At 39.8% G+C, this 18,096-nt stretch overlaps 1 protein-coding gene across 2 annotated transcripts in view; it reads left to right on the top strand.

Moving 5' to 3' along the window:
* NME7 (NME/NM23 family member 7) overlaps positions 1-18,096 on the top strand; it is a 76,027-nt gene that overhangs the window by 11,051 nt on the left and 46,880 nt on the right. For both annotated transcript variants that reach the window (XM_018074619.2, XM_018074618.2), the window contains exons 4-7: positions 2,354-2,464; positions 5,961-6,011; positions 8,453-8,660; positions 11,982-12,087. In XM_018074619.2, coding sequence (XP_017930108.2) covers positions 2,354-2,464; positions 5,961-6,011; positions 8,453-8,660; positions 11,982-12,087 — 476 coding nt within the window. The remainder of the gene's footprint in view (positions 1-2,353; positions 2,465-5,960; positions 6,012-8,452; positions 8,661-11,981; positions 12,088-18,096) is intronic.

Below are 18,096 nucleotides of genomic sequence, written 5' to 3'. Positions count from 1 at the left end.
GTCCCTCTGAAAATGTAAGCAAAATAACTTAATTTTCATTTTCTCCTTTGTTCCTAAACACAAAACTGTTTCAAAATCCACTTTGTGGACTGCATCCTGTCAAACCACAAGAAACATATTCCTAATTAAAACTAAAAATAGGGCACATGAATCAAAATCCAATCTCAGAAACAGTCTTCAGCATCCTGAGCTATACTTTTTGTACCCTGCATACGTCTGAGAAGCTCACGCTGACATGTTAACGTTTATATATTAGTGTTAGAGAAAAGGTATTATAAGAGTTGCTCATTGCAGTTTGTATTAATGTGTTCCAGGTAAATTGCTTCATAATGCAGTATTTCTTTACGTATTTGTAGGAATTACAGTATTACTATAAAGGTTGAAAGTAGAAGGACAATTTATTTCTAGCATTAGCAGTCTATCTCAAATAGCCTGTGTAATAACACAGACTCAAAAAGTGTTCCTCGAGGAAATGCAAACGGCATTGGAGATCTCATTCCAGTGGTTAGATCCTTATTGTTCATGGGAAATTACAGTGTAGAGAACAACTTATGCCAGGATGAAGGTTTGTGTCATCGGTCAAGCAGGTAGCTGCTGCCCCTCATGGTCCTCAATCACATGGTACACCCTGTCATATGATAAATAATACCACAAAATGAGGTGGAGCTTCTTTGGGGAAGAGGGGGACAGGCTGTAGGCTGCATGGAGTGTGCTGGCAAACTGTTGAATGTTGGTGAGAGGCCAGACTTTGCTGATCTGAAGATAAGGCTAAACCAGCTTTAGTTTGCACTGCAGTGTACTGAGGCATAGTCTTGGTTGTCTACTTCCATGCAGTTCCTGGCCGCATCCTTAGTCCATCTGTCTTTTCGTGTCATACTTCCCAATGGATCTGAGGCTAGGGTGATCTATGTATATGAACTTCATGATGCTTGAGGAAATCTGTTTGTTTCTGAGCTCTGAAGGTCATCTAGGTCTCTCCCTTAGTTTCAGATGAAATGTCGAATACATTCAAATCTTCCGCGTTACATTTCCTAATCCTAACACCTCCCTTGCTTTGCATTTGTTGTGAAATGGTCTGTCTCTTGCCAAAGCATCTGTCAATCTGGGGTCACTTAAGGTTCAGAGTAAATGTAGTGGAAGTTTATCCCCACTTCCTATATCCTCAGCAAAGGCTGCTTTCTGTGCTATGCTGGTATATAAAATAGGAAAAAAATAATTTTCAATTATTTGTCTTCCATTTAGGGAAGCACTGCAATAAAAAATTGCCTCTTGGGTAGCCTTCTTTATTCAAAACAGTGTAAAAGATGGAAAGTGCTCTTTAGGATTGTCAGAGATGTGGAGTTTCTGTGATACAGGGTTGAATAAATATGTTGGTTTGTAAGCTGAGCACATTTGAAGCTGACTCACCACAAGATGAATGCAAATAGAAAATGCAATTTTACAGACCTTCTCTTTGTGCTTGTTATTTTTGATTAATAATACGTTTAGTGCTGATGGTGTACTGGGTGCTATGCAAAGCGCACTAATAAAACAGTCCTGGCCTTGGGGATGTACAGTGTAAAAAGATAATTACCCATAAGACAGGATGTACTTGAAAACAAAGATGTGGGGGAGAGTGTCGAGATTTTTGAATTGATGTCCCTTAGAATATAGCTGTCAGTTAGTATAAGAGATGTGATACCTCCTCTGCCATCCTTTTATTGTGTCTATTAACAGTGTCAGCTATTTGGCATGCACTTTGTATGCCATGGAGTTTTTGTACTGTACCAAGTACAATAGAATCTTCTCACTGAGCACTACAAATATTTAAAAAAGAATAATAAAAAAAAATCATTTAACTTTGAGTTTTATGGAAGAGGCCCATCATGAAGTAATATTTTTAAACAGAGAATTTTAGCAGCTTGAATTTTATGTGTATAATGATTAATGTTAGATAGAAAAGGAGCTGAGCAGGGAGGGATTAACAAATCAGTTGTGTTCTAACCCAGAGCTGTGAGTGAGGAGCTGTAGAGATATCCATTTGCTAAGGAAGAAGTGGTCAAAATGATTGCTCTGACAGCGAAGTCAGTAAATAATGACTGCTGGTGGAACACTGTGAGCTGGCTTGGACCAGAGAGCCAAGGAAATTATAATGCACAAAGCTCATTCTTATCAGAATAATGTGTTGCACAGGCATTCAAGAACAGCATGGAAATCGATGAGACACTGGGACTAGGATATGTGACTGTGACAGAATTTCTTGCTTTGATGTGGTGTTTTTTTGTCTGAATATAAACCCAACATGCACACCAAATGCTCTAAGGAAAGTAGTGTTGGCTGTATCTCTCTACTTTTCTTTTTTTTTTTCCACCAGAACACTGGCTTTGATTAAACCTGATGCAATGCACAAAATTGGAGAATTAATTGATATCATTATTAATTCAGGATTGACAATAACTAAAGCCAAAATGATGCTGCTTTCAAGGTAAGGATTTTTTAAGGTTAGCTTTATTGTATTAAGTATTTTTGCAGTTAAGAATGTTCTCTAAAACTATTCTGTGTTGTTACACACATCAAATTTATTCCAGTGAGTAACAGAGGTAAGACTCATCAGTTTCATAATCCTGTAGATTTCTGAGGGTATGTAGAGATTTAAGCTAAGTATCAAAAAGTGCTGTGCAAATGAAGTATGTAATGTCTCTTTATGAATCCAAGGTAGTTACCGTATCTTTAGCAATTTGGCAGCGTTTACTACTGATGTGTCTTTGTCCTCACCTCATGGCTTCCTCATACAGACTGTGTTGCTGACTACAACAGTGTTGTCCTTAAAGTATGTGGTTTGCTTGCTCTCAGTAAATCTGTTGTCTTAATTTGTGCTCTCAGATTCATGCTTGTTTATGACTGGAAGTCCTAGGCAAAGCAAGTGATCTTCTGATGATGTTGCAGAGTTGGACAGATTTTACTTGCGCATCTTCCTAAGCCTCCCAGCCTTCACTGTTCTCCACTTGCCTCATTGAGCCAAAAGATTTAAAAGAAGGCATGCTGCAGAGGAAAGAGAACATGATCATTTTACCTTATAAGACTTTCCTAAAGTTACTGCACTATTTCTCCTTTATTGCTTTGCATATACAATATATTTTTGAAAAGAAAAGCTATGTCTTACATAATACCGTATTTATGTGTTCTTATGGTTTAGCTGTGAAGTCAGGAACAAATTTCCTATACCTCAAAACCTTTTTGGCTTTATGAAATACTGATAAAACAACTATGACTTCTTTCTCATCTCTGCATTCACCTGCTGCAATGTTTGATGATACTGGTCCCAGATCTTCCATTAAACAATTCCAATTCATGAGTTCAACCAAGTTTCTAGTGTTGATTTACAATTCACAGTGTTTTTCAAACCAGCTTTTTCTGTCTTCCTCTCCTGCAATCTGAAAGATTTGATCTGATGAGTTGTTTTGTATGGTGCTTTATTTCAGTGTCTATCTGGGAAGCTGAACTGTTGAGCCAAGTCAGGTGCCTTAGAGTTGACTCATACTGAAGGGAAGAAACCGAGACATGAACTTTTATTGCCTATTTCTATATAAACATTTCTGGTTGTCTTGTATAATTGAAAATAATTATTAATAAGCACAAGATTGTGCTGTGATACTGAATGTATTTAAATAGTGCCTTGAGTATTTTGTGGTTTCTTTGCATACTCTATTTCTTGAGACTGTGCCATTTTAAAATAATAGAACTATGGCTTTGCCAAAGTATCCTACCCTTAGATTTCTGCAGGCATTCTTGTTCAAATCAGCATTATCAACTACTGCTTTCTTTAAAGGCATTATTAACAACATTTATCTGTCAATCACTGTTAAGTAGATTCATACCTTCTGTAAAAGTTGTAGCCAAGATATGAAAGTGTGGGCAGGCACTTGTTTCTCTAGTCTCTTCGTTTAATCATATGTCAGTTCAGTCTGTTATACCCATGTGAACACTGTTTTCCGTTCCTTAAAAACATAGAACTAATAATGAAATTGAAAAGGATCTAAGTTACGCAGCACAACTGCACTTTAATATTTATTTCAATTGAATTTAACTGAGCAGTAGAGCTCAATTTGCTTCAGAAATATATCCCTCAAATACTTCTTTGCATTCAGAAATTATAACACTTAATCTCTTTGCATACGCTTTTCATATTTGCTTTCCAAAATTGTTGGGTGAATGAGTTTTAGAAGTGGACTTTCTGGTGAAATAGTGAATTGTAGGCAAAAATTTTTACAGAGTGTAGGTTTGAAGCTTGAGATTGTGAGAGTTCCTGTGTCTAGCATAATTTTTACATCCTGTTTCTGCCTTAGTTAGGAAATGGAAAGAAAGCATATTCACTATATGTTTAATTAAAATCTTTTGGATTCTTAGTGGCTCTTACTTACACTGAACTGAAAGCAACAAACCGGGAATTAATCAGATCATTTTAATAAAAAAAGCTAGAGAAAGAGAAAGATGCAACTGTTCTAGCATCGATAAATGTTAGGACAATTAAATTCTTCTTAGGTCCTTCTTGATGTTATTTGTTTGCTCTGGCAATATTTGGTGTAGGTCTGGACTGTAAAGGGGAGAGAGATGTCAAAAGTTCCATTTCAGATGACAGAACCATGCCTTTGTTCATACTTGGAATCTGTTATTTGAAAAGTATGCAGGCAGTTTCATTCAGTAAAGGGAGGTGCTCAAAGTGACCAGAAAAAATTAGAAGACTGTTTCTGTAGGTAAAAACAATTTTACAGTTTGGAATCTTTTAGCCCCCTACAGCACTGCTTTGCTTATGAACTTTGTACCCAGAGTAGAGGCCAGCAATATTGCTTCCTGTCACTTGTCAGTCCTCCTGAAGAGCTTGTCCTTCTCCACAAGTTCCAGCTTCAGAAAGTGGCACACACCAGGATTTGGAGCAAGCCATGACTGAGCCTGTGTTCTGAACTGGAATTCTGAAGTTTCAAAATAGCAGGTTTAGAGCTGAAAACCTCCATGGATTTTTCTAGCTGTTGCCATGCAGAAAAAGCGATTTAGTAAGCAAGAGTTAAACATGAGAAGCAACTGGGGAAAAAGACAGAGAAAAGAGTAGGTTGGCTGGTTGCAGGGGGTGGTGGGGTGAAAAGCCACAAAGCAGTATGCCCATCAGAGGATGGATGGTGGAATGTCCTGTGGTGGTCCCCAAAACGTGTATAGTTCGGTAGTGTGGCTGTGGCAATGCAGAGCTTGGAACGGGCCACCACCCTGTCTGAAAAGGGTATTTTTTTGCTTCCTATGCCTTTATTTACCTGGCAATGTGAGGAGACCCCTCATTGCAGAAACCCCATTGCTTTGGAGGAAAGCAGCGTGTAGTCACTGAGGTGATGTGCAAGACCAAACTGAGTTTTTAAGTGTGAAAATGTGGGAGAAATCAAGTTTTAATCTGGAGGGCATTGAGCTGCCTATGGGACTTTTAAGGTTTGAGGATACTGTATAGAAACCAGGTTATGCAATATTTTGTTGTGCACCAATGTAATAAAAAATTAGCCTTGATAAGGAAATGTTCCAGTGAAGCAGATAAATTGTTTGGTTTTGCTTTAAAGTCAAACTTCATTAACCAATATTCCTTCTACAGATGAAAGATGAAAAAAACAGCAAATGGCTTGGCAAGAAGGTGACTCTGCTGCATTGTTTCTCAGCCTGAGAGTGTGGGGACCATCAGTGACCCTGAAATGGGCTTCAGTAATTACTTCCTTCCCAGAGCAGGAGCACAAGGAGTCACCAACTATACCTGTAGCCACACAAAATATGACAGAAAATCAAATGTAGTTTCTGTTATTGGGCATGAACACCCAACAAGCTGTCCAGCTTAGGAATACATCACCTGTAGAAACATTCTGATGAATGATAGTTTGTGGTTTTCAGGGGGTATTTTATGTGTATATGTGTGTGTATATAGCTACATCTATGTCTTTTTACTTTTCCAGAAAAGAAGCAGCTGATTTCTACGTAGACCATCGAGCAAAACCTTTTTATCAGTAGGTATATCGATTTCAGCTTGACATATATTAAGCTTATTTATTGAATACACAGGATTTATTTACTATATTTGTTACCACAGGACCATGGGAAAATCAGAGCTTGTCTTAGTTGAGTGGAGCCCTTTGCAAAGTATGCATCCCTTTCATCTTCCTCCAGGGACAGATCCTTATTTCAGCTATTCAGGGTTTTAACCCACACTCTTTGCAGCCTGATGATATCAGGGGAATGTCTTTTGTCTTTCAGAAGTGAAAATGCTTCTAGCAAGGCAAAACTTCAAAGCCAAGGGAAGGAGCATCTTCAGGATCAGGGTGGAGCTTGCAGATAATGAGAATTAGGGGGAACACTTAAGCTGTAAGAATCAACTTAGTAGCAAGTACCCCAAGTCATAAGCGACTGGAAGGATAGTGCATGGGGCAGTTCTAATTGTACTGCTACCTTTGGGCAAAATGTCATAATTCCATGATGCTGGACTGCTCCACGTAGCGTGAAAGACCTTAGTCTTTCCATAACTGACCAGATTAATGCTTATGACCCAGAGCTTTTGACATTTCTGCTTTTCCTAAAAGTGCCAGCTTTCTTTTCCTCCCTCTGGATTTGGTAGTCTGCCTCTTCTAGGAAGAGGGTGCTTTGTGTTTTTCTGCCATGTTGATGCCTGGGTTTGCACTGACTTGGTCAAAAGACCTGGTTTCAGTACTGTCATGAAATGCTTGAGAATTAGGGTCAGCAGCAGTTCTCCTGCAACAGCAGCTGATTTATTGTGGGTCCAAACTCAAGCCCTTCACAGAGACATGGCCCCAGGCTATGTCTGACCATGTTGGAGGTCAGAGGACAGATGATTTAGAATTGCCTTTTCTTTGCTGAGTAAGCCTGCTTGAATATGTTGATAAATAAGCAGGAATTTTGCCTGCAGTGTTATTTCCCAGATGTCTATCTACACTAATGGCAATTGTCTGAGGAACTGAAGCCTTTGTCCACTGTGATGTGCCTGTCTCCCATTGTACAGTCCTATTGGCTGCATCTTCTGTATAGGATTTTTCTCTAAATTAGAAATAAATTTTTCCAAACCATTACAAATCAAATAGAAACAGGAATCTTCAAGGCAGTGAAATGTGAAATCTACAACTCATTTATCTTTAATTTTGTTTTACTTGCCTTTAAATTCAGATTTAGTTTGCAAGTTCACTAGTCAATGTAAGTCTAGTGAATAATAGAGAAAAATAATAATTCTACTTGTTTGGAAAATGATGGTTTTCATATTAAAGAATTTAATTTAAAAAATATATTTAATATACAAGGATTAGTCTGCACAGTAAACAGTGTTGTCGAAATTGCTTTTTTCTTGTATGTAAGCGTAAGCTATTTAACTGTGACCTAAACAAGCAGTCTCTGACCAACAGAACCTAAGTTCCACTAGCTTTCTGCTGTGTAGTTTCTGTATGTAACTTCACAGTTTTAATATCATTTCTTTGGCAAAGAACTTGTAGTATTTCTCTTCTCTTTTTGCCCAGTGATCACTGCATAAATGATGATTAGGCAGAAGATGGTTGGAGAAGCATACTCATCCACAATTATGATTGTGGTAAAGCTCTATATTTTTAACAAAGTAGTGCAAAAAGCATTGACTCAATGTTCTCCTTTGTTGATTCTCTCCAGACTACACAGTGAAAAGACAGGCTTGTTGGTATTCATGTTTTGGAAAGACATAGAATTATAGTTGTGACACTTTGTTTAGTTTTTAAATAGAATGTTTGGTTTACCAGTTTTGAGTGGTTGTTTTCTATGTGAGTGAGGTGGTCAGGAGAGGAGGCAGGCTGCTTCTGACAATTTCTTCTCCTTGGATTCATCCCATTAAAATCAGTTGATTTCTGCTTATGCCAGGATGTAATAACTCACTTCGTGATTAAGTCCTCTCTTCCACACAAACTGTACAAGTCTTTCCCTTTTCTCCCAGTGTGGACTTTGGCTGGGCAAAATCCACGGGAGGGGTCCATGGGACAGTGGAGAAATCTGTCTCAAAAGCAGTGCTGACGTTCTATCAGTGGGGTACCTACACAGGTCATGTGCGAGAGCCTTGAAATCCTGCTGTGCAGAGGAGACATGCTTAGGAGTCATTCCTGTCAGACAAGTGGTTAGCAGGGTCTCTCTTTCACTGTTGCTAGGACACCAGTACTGATCCTTTACAAATTCTTTTGAAATCTAACATTCTACAAAGTAGCTTGAGTGGGTTTGTGTTATCTGGTTCTTTTTCTTTAACCATAATAAGGGAATGTCTGCACATGACCTAGTCTAACCTCCTCCTCGAAGAAGAGTCAACTTCAAAGTTAGATCAGGTTGCTCAAGGCCTTGCAAAGTTGTGTTCCAAGCATCTCCACTGGATCATGTTTTTGTTGGGTTTGATTTGTAGCATGGATCACCATGTGCTGTTTCCATTTTGCAGTGAGCTTCTCCAGTTCATAACGAGTGGTCCCGTTCTTGCTATGGAGATCTTAGGAGACGATGCAGTTAATAAGTGGAAAGCAATAGTGGGACCAGCAAACCCTACAGCGACTGAAACTGATACACTGGACAGCATCAGAGAGAACTTTGGACATGGTGGCCTAAGAAATGCAGCTCATGGCCCAGATTCAGTTGCTTCAGCTGCTAAAGTAAGTTTCTGACTTTCTTGACTGAAGTTTGTTTTAACTTTGTCTTTTAACAATTGGGTCAGGAATCTCATTTTTTTTTCCACACTTGAGTTTGGAACTAGTTTCCATATTCTTCATGGATCCTTGTTAGCATGGAAAAATAAACTGTCTGAAAAGAGAAATCTTATTTATCTCTGTCACAAAGGGGAACCTTGGGCACTTTGATCAGGAGGGCATGCCTGGTCATTTTTAATGTCTTCTGTACATCACAAACAATGAGTTAATTGCACAGTCTGCGTAGTCTACCTAGAGCCTACCATTGTTGGTCATAAAAAGGAAGGGATTAAAAAATTAAATCCTTTTGTGCCCTCCTGTGTTTCGCTTATCTGTTCTCCTCCACAGTCCTCACTAGTCCTCTGCCTGCAGCCTACTTTGCTGTTACTGTTCAGAATGAAAAAATATGAAAACAGGCCACTCTGTAGGGCTTTGTGCTTTGAGAGGTAATATATTGAATATGGCTTTGAGGAGTTTGGTTCTGTTTTGCTTTGTTGGCAGTGTCTTTCCTTAGTGCTAAGAAAAAGCCCTGGAACTGGGTGATAGGTATTGCCAGTGTTTCTGTAGAATTAAGGAGATTATTTGTGTGCATTGCTGTGGGATAGACATGCTGATAAGTGATGGCAAGAATAAAGTTTATCTCATGGTTGATTGGTATGTTGCTGTGGTGTTTTAGCTGTCGACCAGTGGGGAAAAGATAGCAGTTTTTGCTTCCTTCATCCTAGTCTTTCCTCTGTTTGAACAGCTGCAGTAGTACAGCTGGAGAGAGATCTGCCTCAGAATACCTAAAAGCTGCCACGCAGCATATACAAGAAAATGTACACAGAGATCATACGCCAGTGGTGAGGGCAGGGTTGGTCAGCCTCCTCTTGTGGCTGACATTAGGCTGTGTGGTGTAGCAGGCTGACAGCAAAGCATGGGCAGTTTTCTGCTGGTCAGGGACTCATCTTGCTGATCTGCACTGTACCTGAGCTGCTGGATCCTCTCACAGTGCCTCTGGTTTTGGCAAGAAATCATATGCTGGACCTGAGGTACTTTCTCTTGTGGCAGACTTGGTGAAGATGTTACAGAGTCGAAAAGAGTTCAGATAAAAGTGATCTTTTCTGATGAAGGAGAATTATAGTCAGAAAAGTCTTTGAAGTTCTGATTAAATAGTTAGATGTGTTCAAATATAAGGGTGATAGTTTCTCTTTGTTCTTGTGTACTACCATGACAACTGTGCCAGCTTCTGAACCGAGAGTGTAGGAAAGAGCATCTATTAGCATAAAATCTTGATTAGGAGCATAAGTATGTTCTTTGGTTTAAGTTTGTTGTTCTTTTCACATTTCATTATTTTTCAAATGCTGTCTGAAAGGCCCTGTTCATCTGCAGCATTTTTATGGCACTGGGATTATTTTACTGAACCTCTGTAGGTATGTGCATCTTTGTGGTGTTGCTGATACCGATCTTCAATAAATCAACCAAAATTGTGAATTTAATACCCTTGTGCCTATTTTAATTTAGTAGGCCCAGCATTATATGGCTGTATAGCAGTTGCTATGGAAACTAATTGGCTGTGCCTTGCAGAAGCTTTTCTGAAAAGAAAGGAATATAAGATAAAGGGACCTAAATGAACTCTTCTGACAGAAAACTGAAGTCCCAAACACATTTAACGAATGTATTATAAGCTGAACAGTTAAACTGGAAGGCTGCATTGTTCTTTTGGGGGCTAAGTGACAAGTGAAAGTATGTCTCTGATACACTCTAAGCTACTGTCTCTCTGCAAACCAAATTTTGTAATTTCTTTAAATCAGGAATAAAGGGAAAGCAAAAGAATTTTATTTTTTTTTTAAGGCTCTACATTGTTATAGTTTGGCTTTTCATTATGCCAGTCCTTCCGCATTATTAAATTAATTTCCTTTTCTGTATTTTAATGGATAAAACTAAGTGTTGAATAGTATACATATTTTGCTGCCTTTTCCTGGCCACTACTTTTAGAGTAAACAGAAGTTAACAGAGTGGGACAAGGTCTTTGAAACATGCAGCATTTTATCAGTATAAGAATGTAGGCAATGAACCCTTTTGTCTCAGATGTGCCCACTCAAAATGTGGATTATTTTCTAGCAGAAAAACAAAAGCCATTTTTCCTTCTATGGAAAGATCCATTAGTTTGAATTGTGTAATTGTTTGAGTAAGGATTACAGAAATTGTCGAAGTGCTGTGAGCTGAAGACTGGGAGATAGGTAAGTCTATTCCATTTGAATTGAGCTAGTAAATTAAATGAGACTTTTCCAGGAAATGACCTTTAGCATTGCTACTGTTATAAAGGAAAAAATCAGATAGATTTGGTAGTAGTATTTCCTGGATGTAATTTTTTTCCCTTAAATAGAAATTTATCAATTCTCTTACTGAATTTGACCAATAGGTCTGAAATGGAATCTGTGTTTTGCAGATTTGTTAATTTACAGATTGTGTAACATAAGGGAATAAATGGTATGGAAAAAGTGTGAAGCTGGCAGTGAACAGTGAAAAAATATCACTGAGGAAAGAAATCTGACTGTCAAGCTCACCCTAGTATGGTCTAAGGCCCAAAGCTATATGATAATTAAATAGTGATAGTGGGAAGAAAAGAAGTGATCAGAGGCAAAAAGGTTCTTTTGCTTTATCCCAGAAATCAAAGCAATTGAGTTCATCAGCTGCAATTCAGTAAGATTCAAAAAAAAAAAAAAATTATAAGGTCAATAAGGCATGAAATGAGTCGGCATTTTTAGACAAAGTTTAGTTGTTTAAGAGGAAAGGGGAAAAATGTAAATAAATGGGAAGGAGGTCAGTTTTGTATATGGAAAGAAAATGTACTGAGAAATGGATAGTAGTTGTATTTTTGCTTATATAGTGGAAAAGATGGTTTGAAAAAAAGGGAAGACAAAATATGTGTGTATGGGACTGTATTTGGGAAGATAGTGAGGAAAGAGAGAGAATTTGGAAATCTGGGAACACCTCTACCAAATGATTGTGGCAGCAGCATTTTGAATGCTCTGAGTGTAAACAGATTGCATTGCAGAAGTGAAAGGGAAGACATTGCAAAAAATATTCCGATCATGTTTTTATGATTGTAGCAATGGTGCCAAAGATGAAAAGATACATTTGAGTAATAGTATAGGGAAGAAGTATTTGTAGCAAAAAAAAAAATACCTGTACTTAAGGTTTATCTTCTGTACTTATGGATACTTCACCTATTGTTACTTATGATGAAAGCTGATAGATGCAGCTAGATTAATCTAAAATGTATTCAATTACACTTGTTTTCAGGAGCTGGAGTTGTTCTTTCCCTCCAGTGGGGGTCGTGGACCAGTGAGCAGTGCAACATTCACAAACTGTACTTGTTGCATTATTAAGCCTCATGCTGTTAATGAAGGTAAGCAATGCAGATAGCAGAGGGGAAAGCAGTGTATGCTTCATTGTATCCATGATCATTCCTACCTCCATTTTTTGGGAGAATGAGACTGCCAGAGCACAGAGTATATTTCATAGTACTTACAAAACCATGCAGATACATTGTCCTTCATACACATTTAGTGTTTCTGTGGTTCAGTTCCATGAAGAGTGAGTGTGTTATGTGCTTTCCATGTGGATACTTGTTAATTTCAGAATAAGAAGGGAGAGGTGAAAAAAGAAGGCTAAAAGCGTACATGAGACTTGATGAATCTTATTGTGACAACTTACCTTGTCCTTGCTCCTGTCTGCCCACCACAGTCACCTGCTGGAGGTTAGCATCCTTACAACAGAATGAAAGCAGAACACTGGCTGTATTGCAGGGCCTTCCACTCATGCAGTAACACGTTAGATTAAAACTACTCACAAAGGGAGATTTGTGCTCTTATGAGTCTTGTTCTGCTGAATGCAGTGGGAATGGAAAGTAGGAAAGGCTTGCTAGTGAAAATTAGCCAAAGACCTAAAGGGTTTGGTGGACTCTGTGATGTTTTCTGTGCCAGAGAATGTCCTGTGAGTTTGCCATATGAGTATTGGAAATGTTTAATGCCCTACAGTTACCATACAAACGTAATCTCACTCGTGTGTCCTGTACTTAGATGTAGGAGCAGTGAGTGCAGTAAAATGTTTTGGCTCTGGCACTGAAACAGTATTTTTGAATGCAGAATAAATATTGCCATGTGAGAGCGTTGAGTTTTTTTCTTAGTAAGATGCGCAGCACACTGCAGCATTTCAATCACTTCTCTGTGGATAGCTGAAATGGAAACAGCAGAAGTGGCTGGAGCAGTTTCCAGGCCTTTCACACCTCATGTGGGATGCCTGGAGAGCTTGCTGAAAAAAATGAAAAGGCTTTCACAAGAAAGAGTCTCGCAGTTGCTACTGATAATATCCCTGTTATCTTTTCCAGGCCTTGCATGGTATCTGCTACTGATAAGTCTGCCACGCAGCAAAGACAGAGTGATGTTCCTTTTACAGAAATATGGGCAGCAGCTGGGTCTATGACTTTACCTAGCTACCTGTTTGCAGAGGACAAATTTTTATGTGGCAGGATGAATATATAGATGACTTGGACTGTGCTTTTCTATACTTGATATAATTTCTATTACATATAGAGGCTCAGACTCTATCTTAGTGAACTCAGGTTGTCTCTTCCTATTTTTAATCTTCTTTGTCTCTGTAGATTTCATAGTGCCCTGTCTATTACTCTCTTTCCTTTTTCTTGAACTTCCCTGAATTTTTCTGAGTCACCAAAAGACAAATTCTGACCCTGTTTGTACTTGCCTTTGGGAGTATGAGTGTCTGTAGGAACTGAGGGTGATGAGAGAGAGAGAAATAGATAAACAAAAAATCTGTGCACATCCAGCTTTGCAGTGTGAGCTCTAGAAAGACTGGCCTAAGGTTCAGCTTAATATCCACTATATACTTCATTTTCTCACACCACAGAGGGCTGGAAAGGCAGATGACAGCTGCCAAACAGAACTGAAATTTGAAAGACAAAGTGTACGTTATCTGAGCGTTCTCCCTCCGTGCAGCTTTGACAACTACCTTGAAGAGAATTAAGAAATCAAAACTGAATTTTCTAAGTCAGCAAAGCTTTTTATGAATCTGTTGTGGCTTAGCCCCAGCTGGCAACTAAGCCCCACACAGCCACTTTCCCCAGTGGAATGGGGGAGAGAACCAAAGAGTATGAGTGAGAACACCTGTGGCTTGAGATAAAGACAGTTTAATAAGAAAAGCAAAAGCCATGCACACAAACAAAGCAAAACAAAGAATTAATTCACCACTTCTCATGTGCAAGTGTTCAGCCATCCTGAGGAGAACTGGAATCCATCACATGTAATGGTGACTTGGGAAGACAAATGCCATTACTCTGAATGTTTCCCACTTCCTTCTTCTTTCCCCAGGTTTTATTGCTGAGCATGACATCGTATAGTCTGGAACATCTGTGTGGTCAGTTGTCTCATCTGTGTCCTTTCCCGACCTCTTTTCACCCCCAACCCACTCACCCTGTGAGCCCCACCTTGGGTACCAAAAGGGACTGTTGTGGTTTAAACCCATCTGGCAACTAAGCCCCACACAGCCGCTCACTCATTCTCTCCCAGTGGGATGGGGGAGAGACTTGGAAGCGTAAAAGTGGGAAAAATTGTGGGTTGAGATAAAGACAGTTTAATAAGCAAAGCAAAACAAGGAATTCATTCATTGCTTCCATTGGTAGGCAAGTGTTCAGCCACCTCCAGGTTACTTGGAAAGATGCCACAATTCCGAATGTCCCCCCCACACTGTTCCATCTTATTCCTCTGGCTTTATATGCTGAGCATGACTCTATAATGTATGGAATATCCCTGTGGTTGGTTGGGGTCAGCTGTCCCACCGTGTCCCATCACAACTTGTTGTGCACCCCCAACCTAGTCACTGGTGGGATGGTGTGAGAGGAAGAAAAGGCCTCCACTGTGTGTAAGAGCTGCTCAGCAATAACATAAAACATTCCTGTGTTATCAGTGCTGTCTCCAGCACAAATCTGAAATACAGCCCCATAGTAGCTACTGTGAAGAAAATTAACTCTACTCCAGTCAAAACCAACACGTAATTTTAAGTTAACATCAAAAGTGATGGAATTCAAGGACTGGCCATGTTTTTACTGTACTGAGAGCACTTGTCCCAGCTTGTTTTCTCCAATATTACTTTGTATGTTTCAAAACCCACAGGCACTGCACCTCTTAAAGAGATTATGAGACTGAGGAGGTCTTGTAAAACTTTGCAGAAGTCTCACTTCTGATGAAGAGTTGGTCTTAGGAAGGGGTAGAGACACTGGCTGAACAGTGACCTCTGTCTTTGGCTGAGAGCACTGGTGTGGATTCATATTGCAGCTGGACCGATTCCAGTGTGCAGTTTTAAGTGAGATAGATGGATCATTCTTCACAAGGGTGGCAGGAACTTTCCAACATCAGCCCAATAGGCCAGGAGTGTTGCAGGGGAGAGAATTTATCTTTCTTAACCTGTCCTCTTCTGTCTTCCTTAGTGTTTTTCATATTCTTCTTCAGCTTAATTTTGTGAATAGCAACAGAAATATCACTGAGTGGCATCTCTTGGTGCACATGGTCATTTTACAAAGCATTTTTTATTGTCACAGTTGGAAGAATCCCAACAGAGTAGAGAGCTGTGTGCTACCTTTACAACAGTTTTTGGGAGTCCTCCTCATCTCCCTTTTAATATCTGTTAGCAACTGTGTTCAGTGATACTCGAGACGTTCTGGTTGTACCATCAACATCTCCTGTGTCTTCCTGTATCTCAGTTGAAATAGGTGCTATAGCAACTAATGAGCTGCCCTTTTGGCAAAATTGCATGCAGGAGACTGCCTGGTCTTAAAAATGAACTACTTGCTTACCCCATCTAGCTGTGGCTGTCCACCCTGCTGTTTTGGTGGGAAGGAGCTACGTGGAAACACAGTAGGAGGAGAGGAAAGGAAATCTTGTGTGGCCAGTGTGAAAAGGTGGTTTGGCAGAGCCAGAGGCATAGAGAGGAATTTATGTGGATCAAAGCAGCAGAGCTTCTTATGCATTGGAATTTTGATTTGTGCTCTACAAATTTTCAGTACTGAGTTTCTAAAAATAAACCTTTTTGCCATTTCCTATGCACTGCTGAGGCTTTGAACTTCACTATCTAATTACCATGAATATAAGCTGCTCATTACATATTTACAATTACTTGAAGTTTCACTTACACTGTGGAGTTTATGCAGAGCTTTAGTCTTTATTTCTGCAGAAACATTTGACAGAATTAATTATTTGAGGTTTGCTTTCTGGTTCTTTTTCCCAGGGTTTGTTTTTTCTCCAGGGTCTGTTGCATAACTAATTCTTAGAAGGAGAAATCTTCTGTTTTTCTATCCTGGAAGATGGTTTACTTGAAAAACAGCTGTAAACTAGGGTGCTTTTCAGTGAGCTTACCTTGCTGTCAAAAGGCTGGATGTAATTCCTAGTTTATGCTGGTTAATTCTTAGACAGCGTCCATAGGAATTGACCTTGATTGCCATAGGGGGTTTATAGGGTTCCTATCCAGTGACAAAGTAGTGGAAAATCAGTATTGGTTTTATCTCTGGCCTTACTGACCCTCTCCTGACAGGCATATGGGAACAGCTGTTCCCAGGCAGCTGCAGCAGCACAGCCCCACCACCCACAGGACCTGGTGCAGCGACCACCCACTAGAGAAGTCCTGTAAGCAAGAGTGTCCAACTAGTCTGCCAGGCTGCAGGGAACCCTGAGGCCTGATAAAGGGTGTCAGGGGAGTTATGTGAAGTTTAACTTCAGCTGTCAAGGGTGCTAGTAATGCTGGAGGGATGGTATCACAGAATAAGCTGAGTTGGAAGGGACTCACAAGGATCACTGAGTCCAACTCAGCCCTGCACAGGACCATCCCCAAGAGTTACACCATCTGCCTGAGAGTATCATCCAAACACTTTGTGAACTCTGTCAGGCTTGGTGCTGTGACCACTTCCCTGGGGAGCCTGTTCCAGTGCCCAGCCACCCTCTGGGTGAAGAACCTTTTTCTACTATCCAACCTAAACCACCCCTGACACAACTTCAGGCCATTCCCATGGGTCCTGTCACAGGTCATCACAGAGAAGAGATCAGTGTCTGACCCTCCTCTCCCACTCATGAGGAAGTTGTAGACTACGATGAGGTCTCCCCTCAGTCTCCTCCAGGCTGAACAGACCAAGTGACCTCAGCCGCTCCTCATATGGCATCACTGGCCCTCTAGGAATGTGCATCATACATATCTCTTAAAGAAGTAAGGCAGTGGCTATTTTGTCAATCTGGTGTCAGCATAATGTCTTCTGTGGAGGATCAGAGATGGGAAAATGGCTGGGAAGGCCATGGGAGGCAGTGTATCCCAGAGCTCTGAACTAAACAGCTTTAGCTCATTCTCTGGTGGCTCCTCCCAGTGGAGATGAAGTGCTTCCCTGGCTGGCAGCAGTGAGATGGTTGTGTTTTAACTCTAAAGAGGATTTGCAAGAGCAGTCTGGTTCCTCTTCATTGGGAGCTGGAATGCAAAAGCAACCTGATGCTACTCTGTGCACACTTGTTCTAACAAGGGAGATATGTCATGGTTTGATGCGTTTGGCATCTGTCAAACTTTTCTTTTAGTCTTCTGTTCTCTGGAGACCAATTTTCAGTCAAGTAAGCGGAGCTCTAGGGTTGTATGGCTAAGTTATTTAATAATTTGAAATTTTTAGTGTAGATCTGTGTTCTGTAATCCTCTTGCTTCTTGTGCTTCTGATACTTCAGATACATGATCATAGTTGCAATCACTTAGATATTCTCTTTTTGTAATTCCCCTCATGTTACTGGATCTGGAGGTATTAAAAGTAGTGCTCAGAGGCCAAAATTTTAAATTCACCAAAATGATTAAATATCAGTTTAATGCCCTGAGGACAGTTATGACTTGACTCTTTTGTGAGCAGAAATAGCATCTTTTAGATCACTGGGTGGGATTAGCTTTAATGTATTTATTTGTAACAGTTTAGTCGTGTTTGCTGTAGGAATTAGAATTTGGTATTTCATGACTGGTTTAAAGTTTCTTTCATGTGACCTTTAGTTACTTCTTTTGAAAAATAAACAGGGGAAAAATTTGAAAATAGTGATGATCAGGCTAAAGAAGTGTTTTATAGTTCACATTTTGAATGTAGGTTGCAGCACAGAGCTTGAGAGATGAAATCCTGCTGTCCTTTTCTGCACTCTCGGGCTGCAACATGAGTTCTCCTAACGTTAGAGTTTTGCTTGAAACAAATTTGGGGCTAGAACTGTGCCATGAACTTGAAAAGCAAAACTGCTAGTCAAGACTTCATTGGACCTGATGCAAACTGAAAGGTCTGCCTAGAGGCAAGGGAGCTTCTATGGTCTTGAGAACTCTTAGGCATGAGACTGATTACCCAGACAGG

The sequence above is a fragment of the Manacus vitellinus genome, unplaced genomic scaffold, assembly GCF_001715985.3.
Source record: "Manacus vitellinus isolate BGI_N305 unplaced genomic scaffold, ASM171598v3 scaffold_28_pilon, whole genome shotgun sequence".
NCBI classification, from domain to species: Eukaryota; Metazoa; Chordata; class Aves; order Passeriformes; family Pipridae; genus Manacus; species Manacus vitellinus.
The sequence above is the reverse complement of the archived record's forward strand: the minus strand, read 5'-3'. Positions and strand labels throughout refer to the sequence as shown.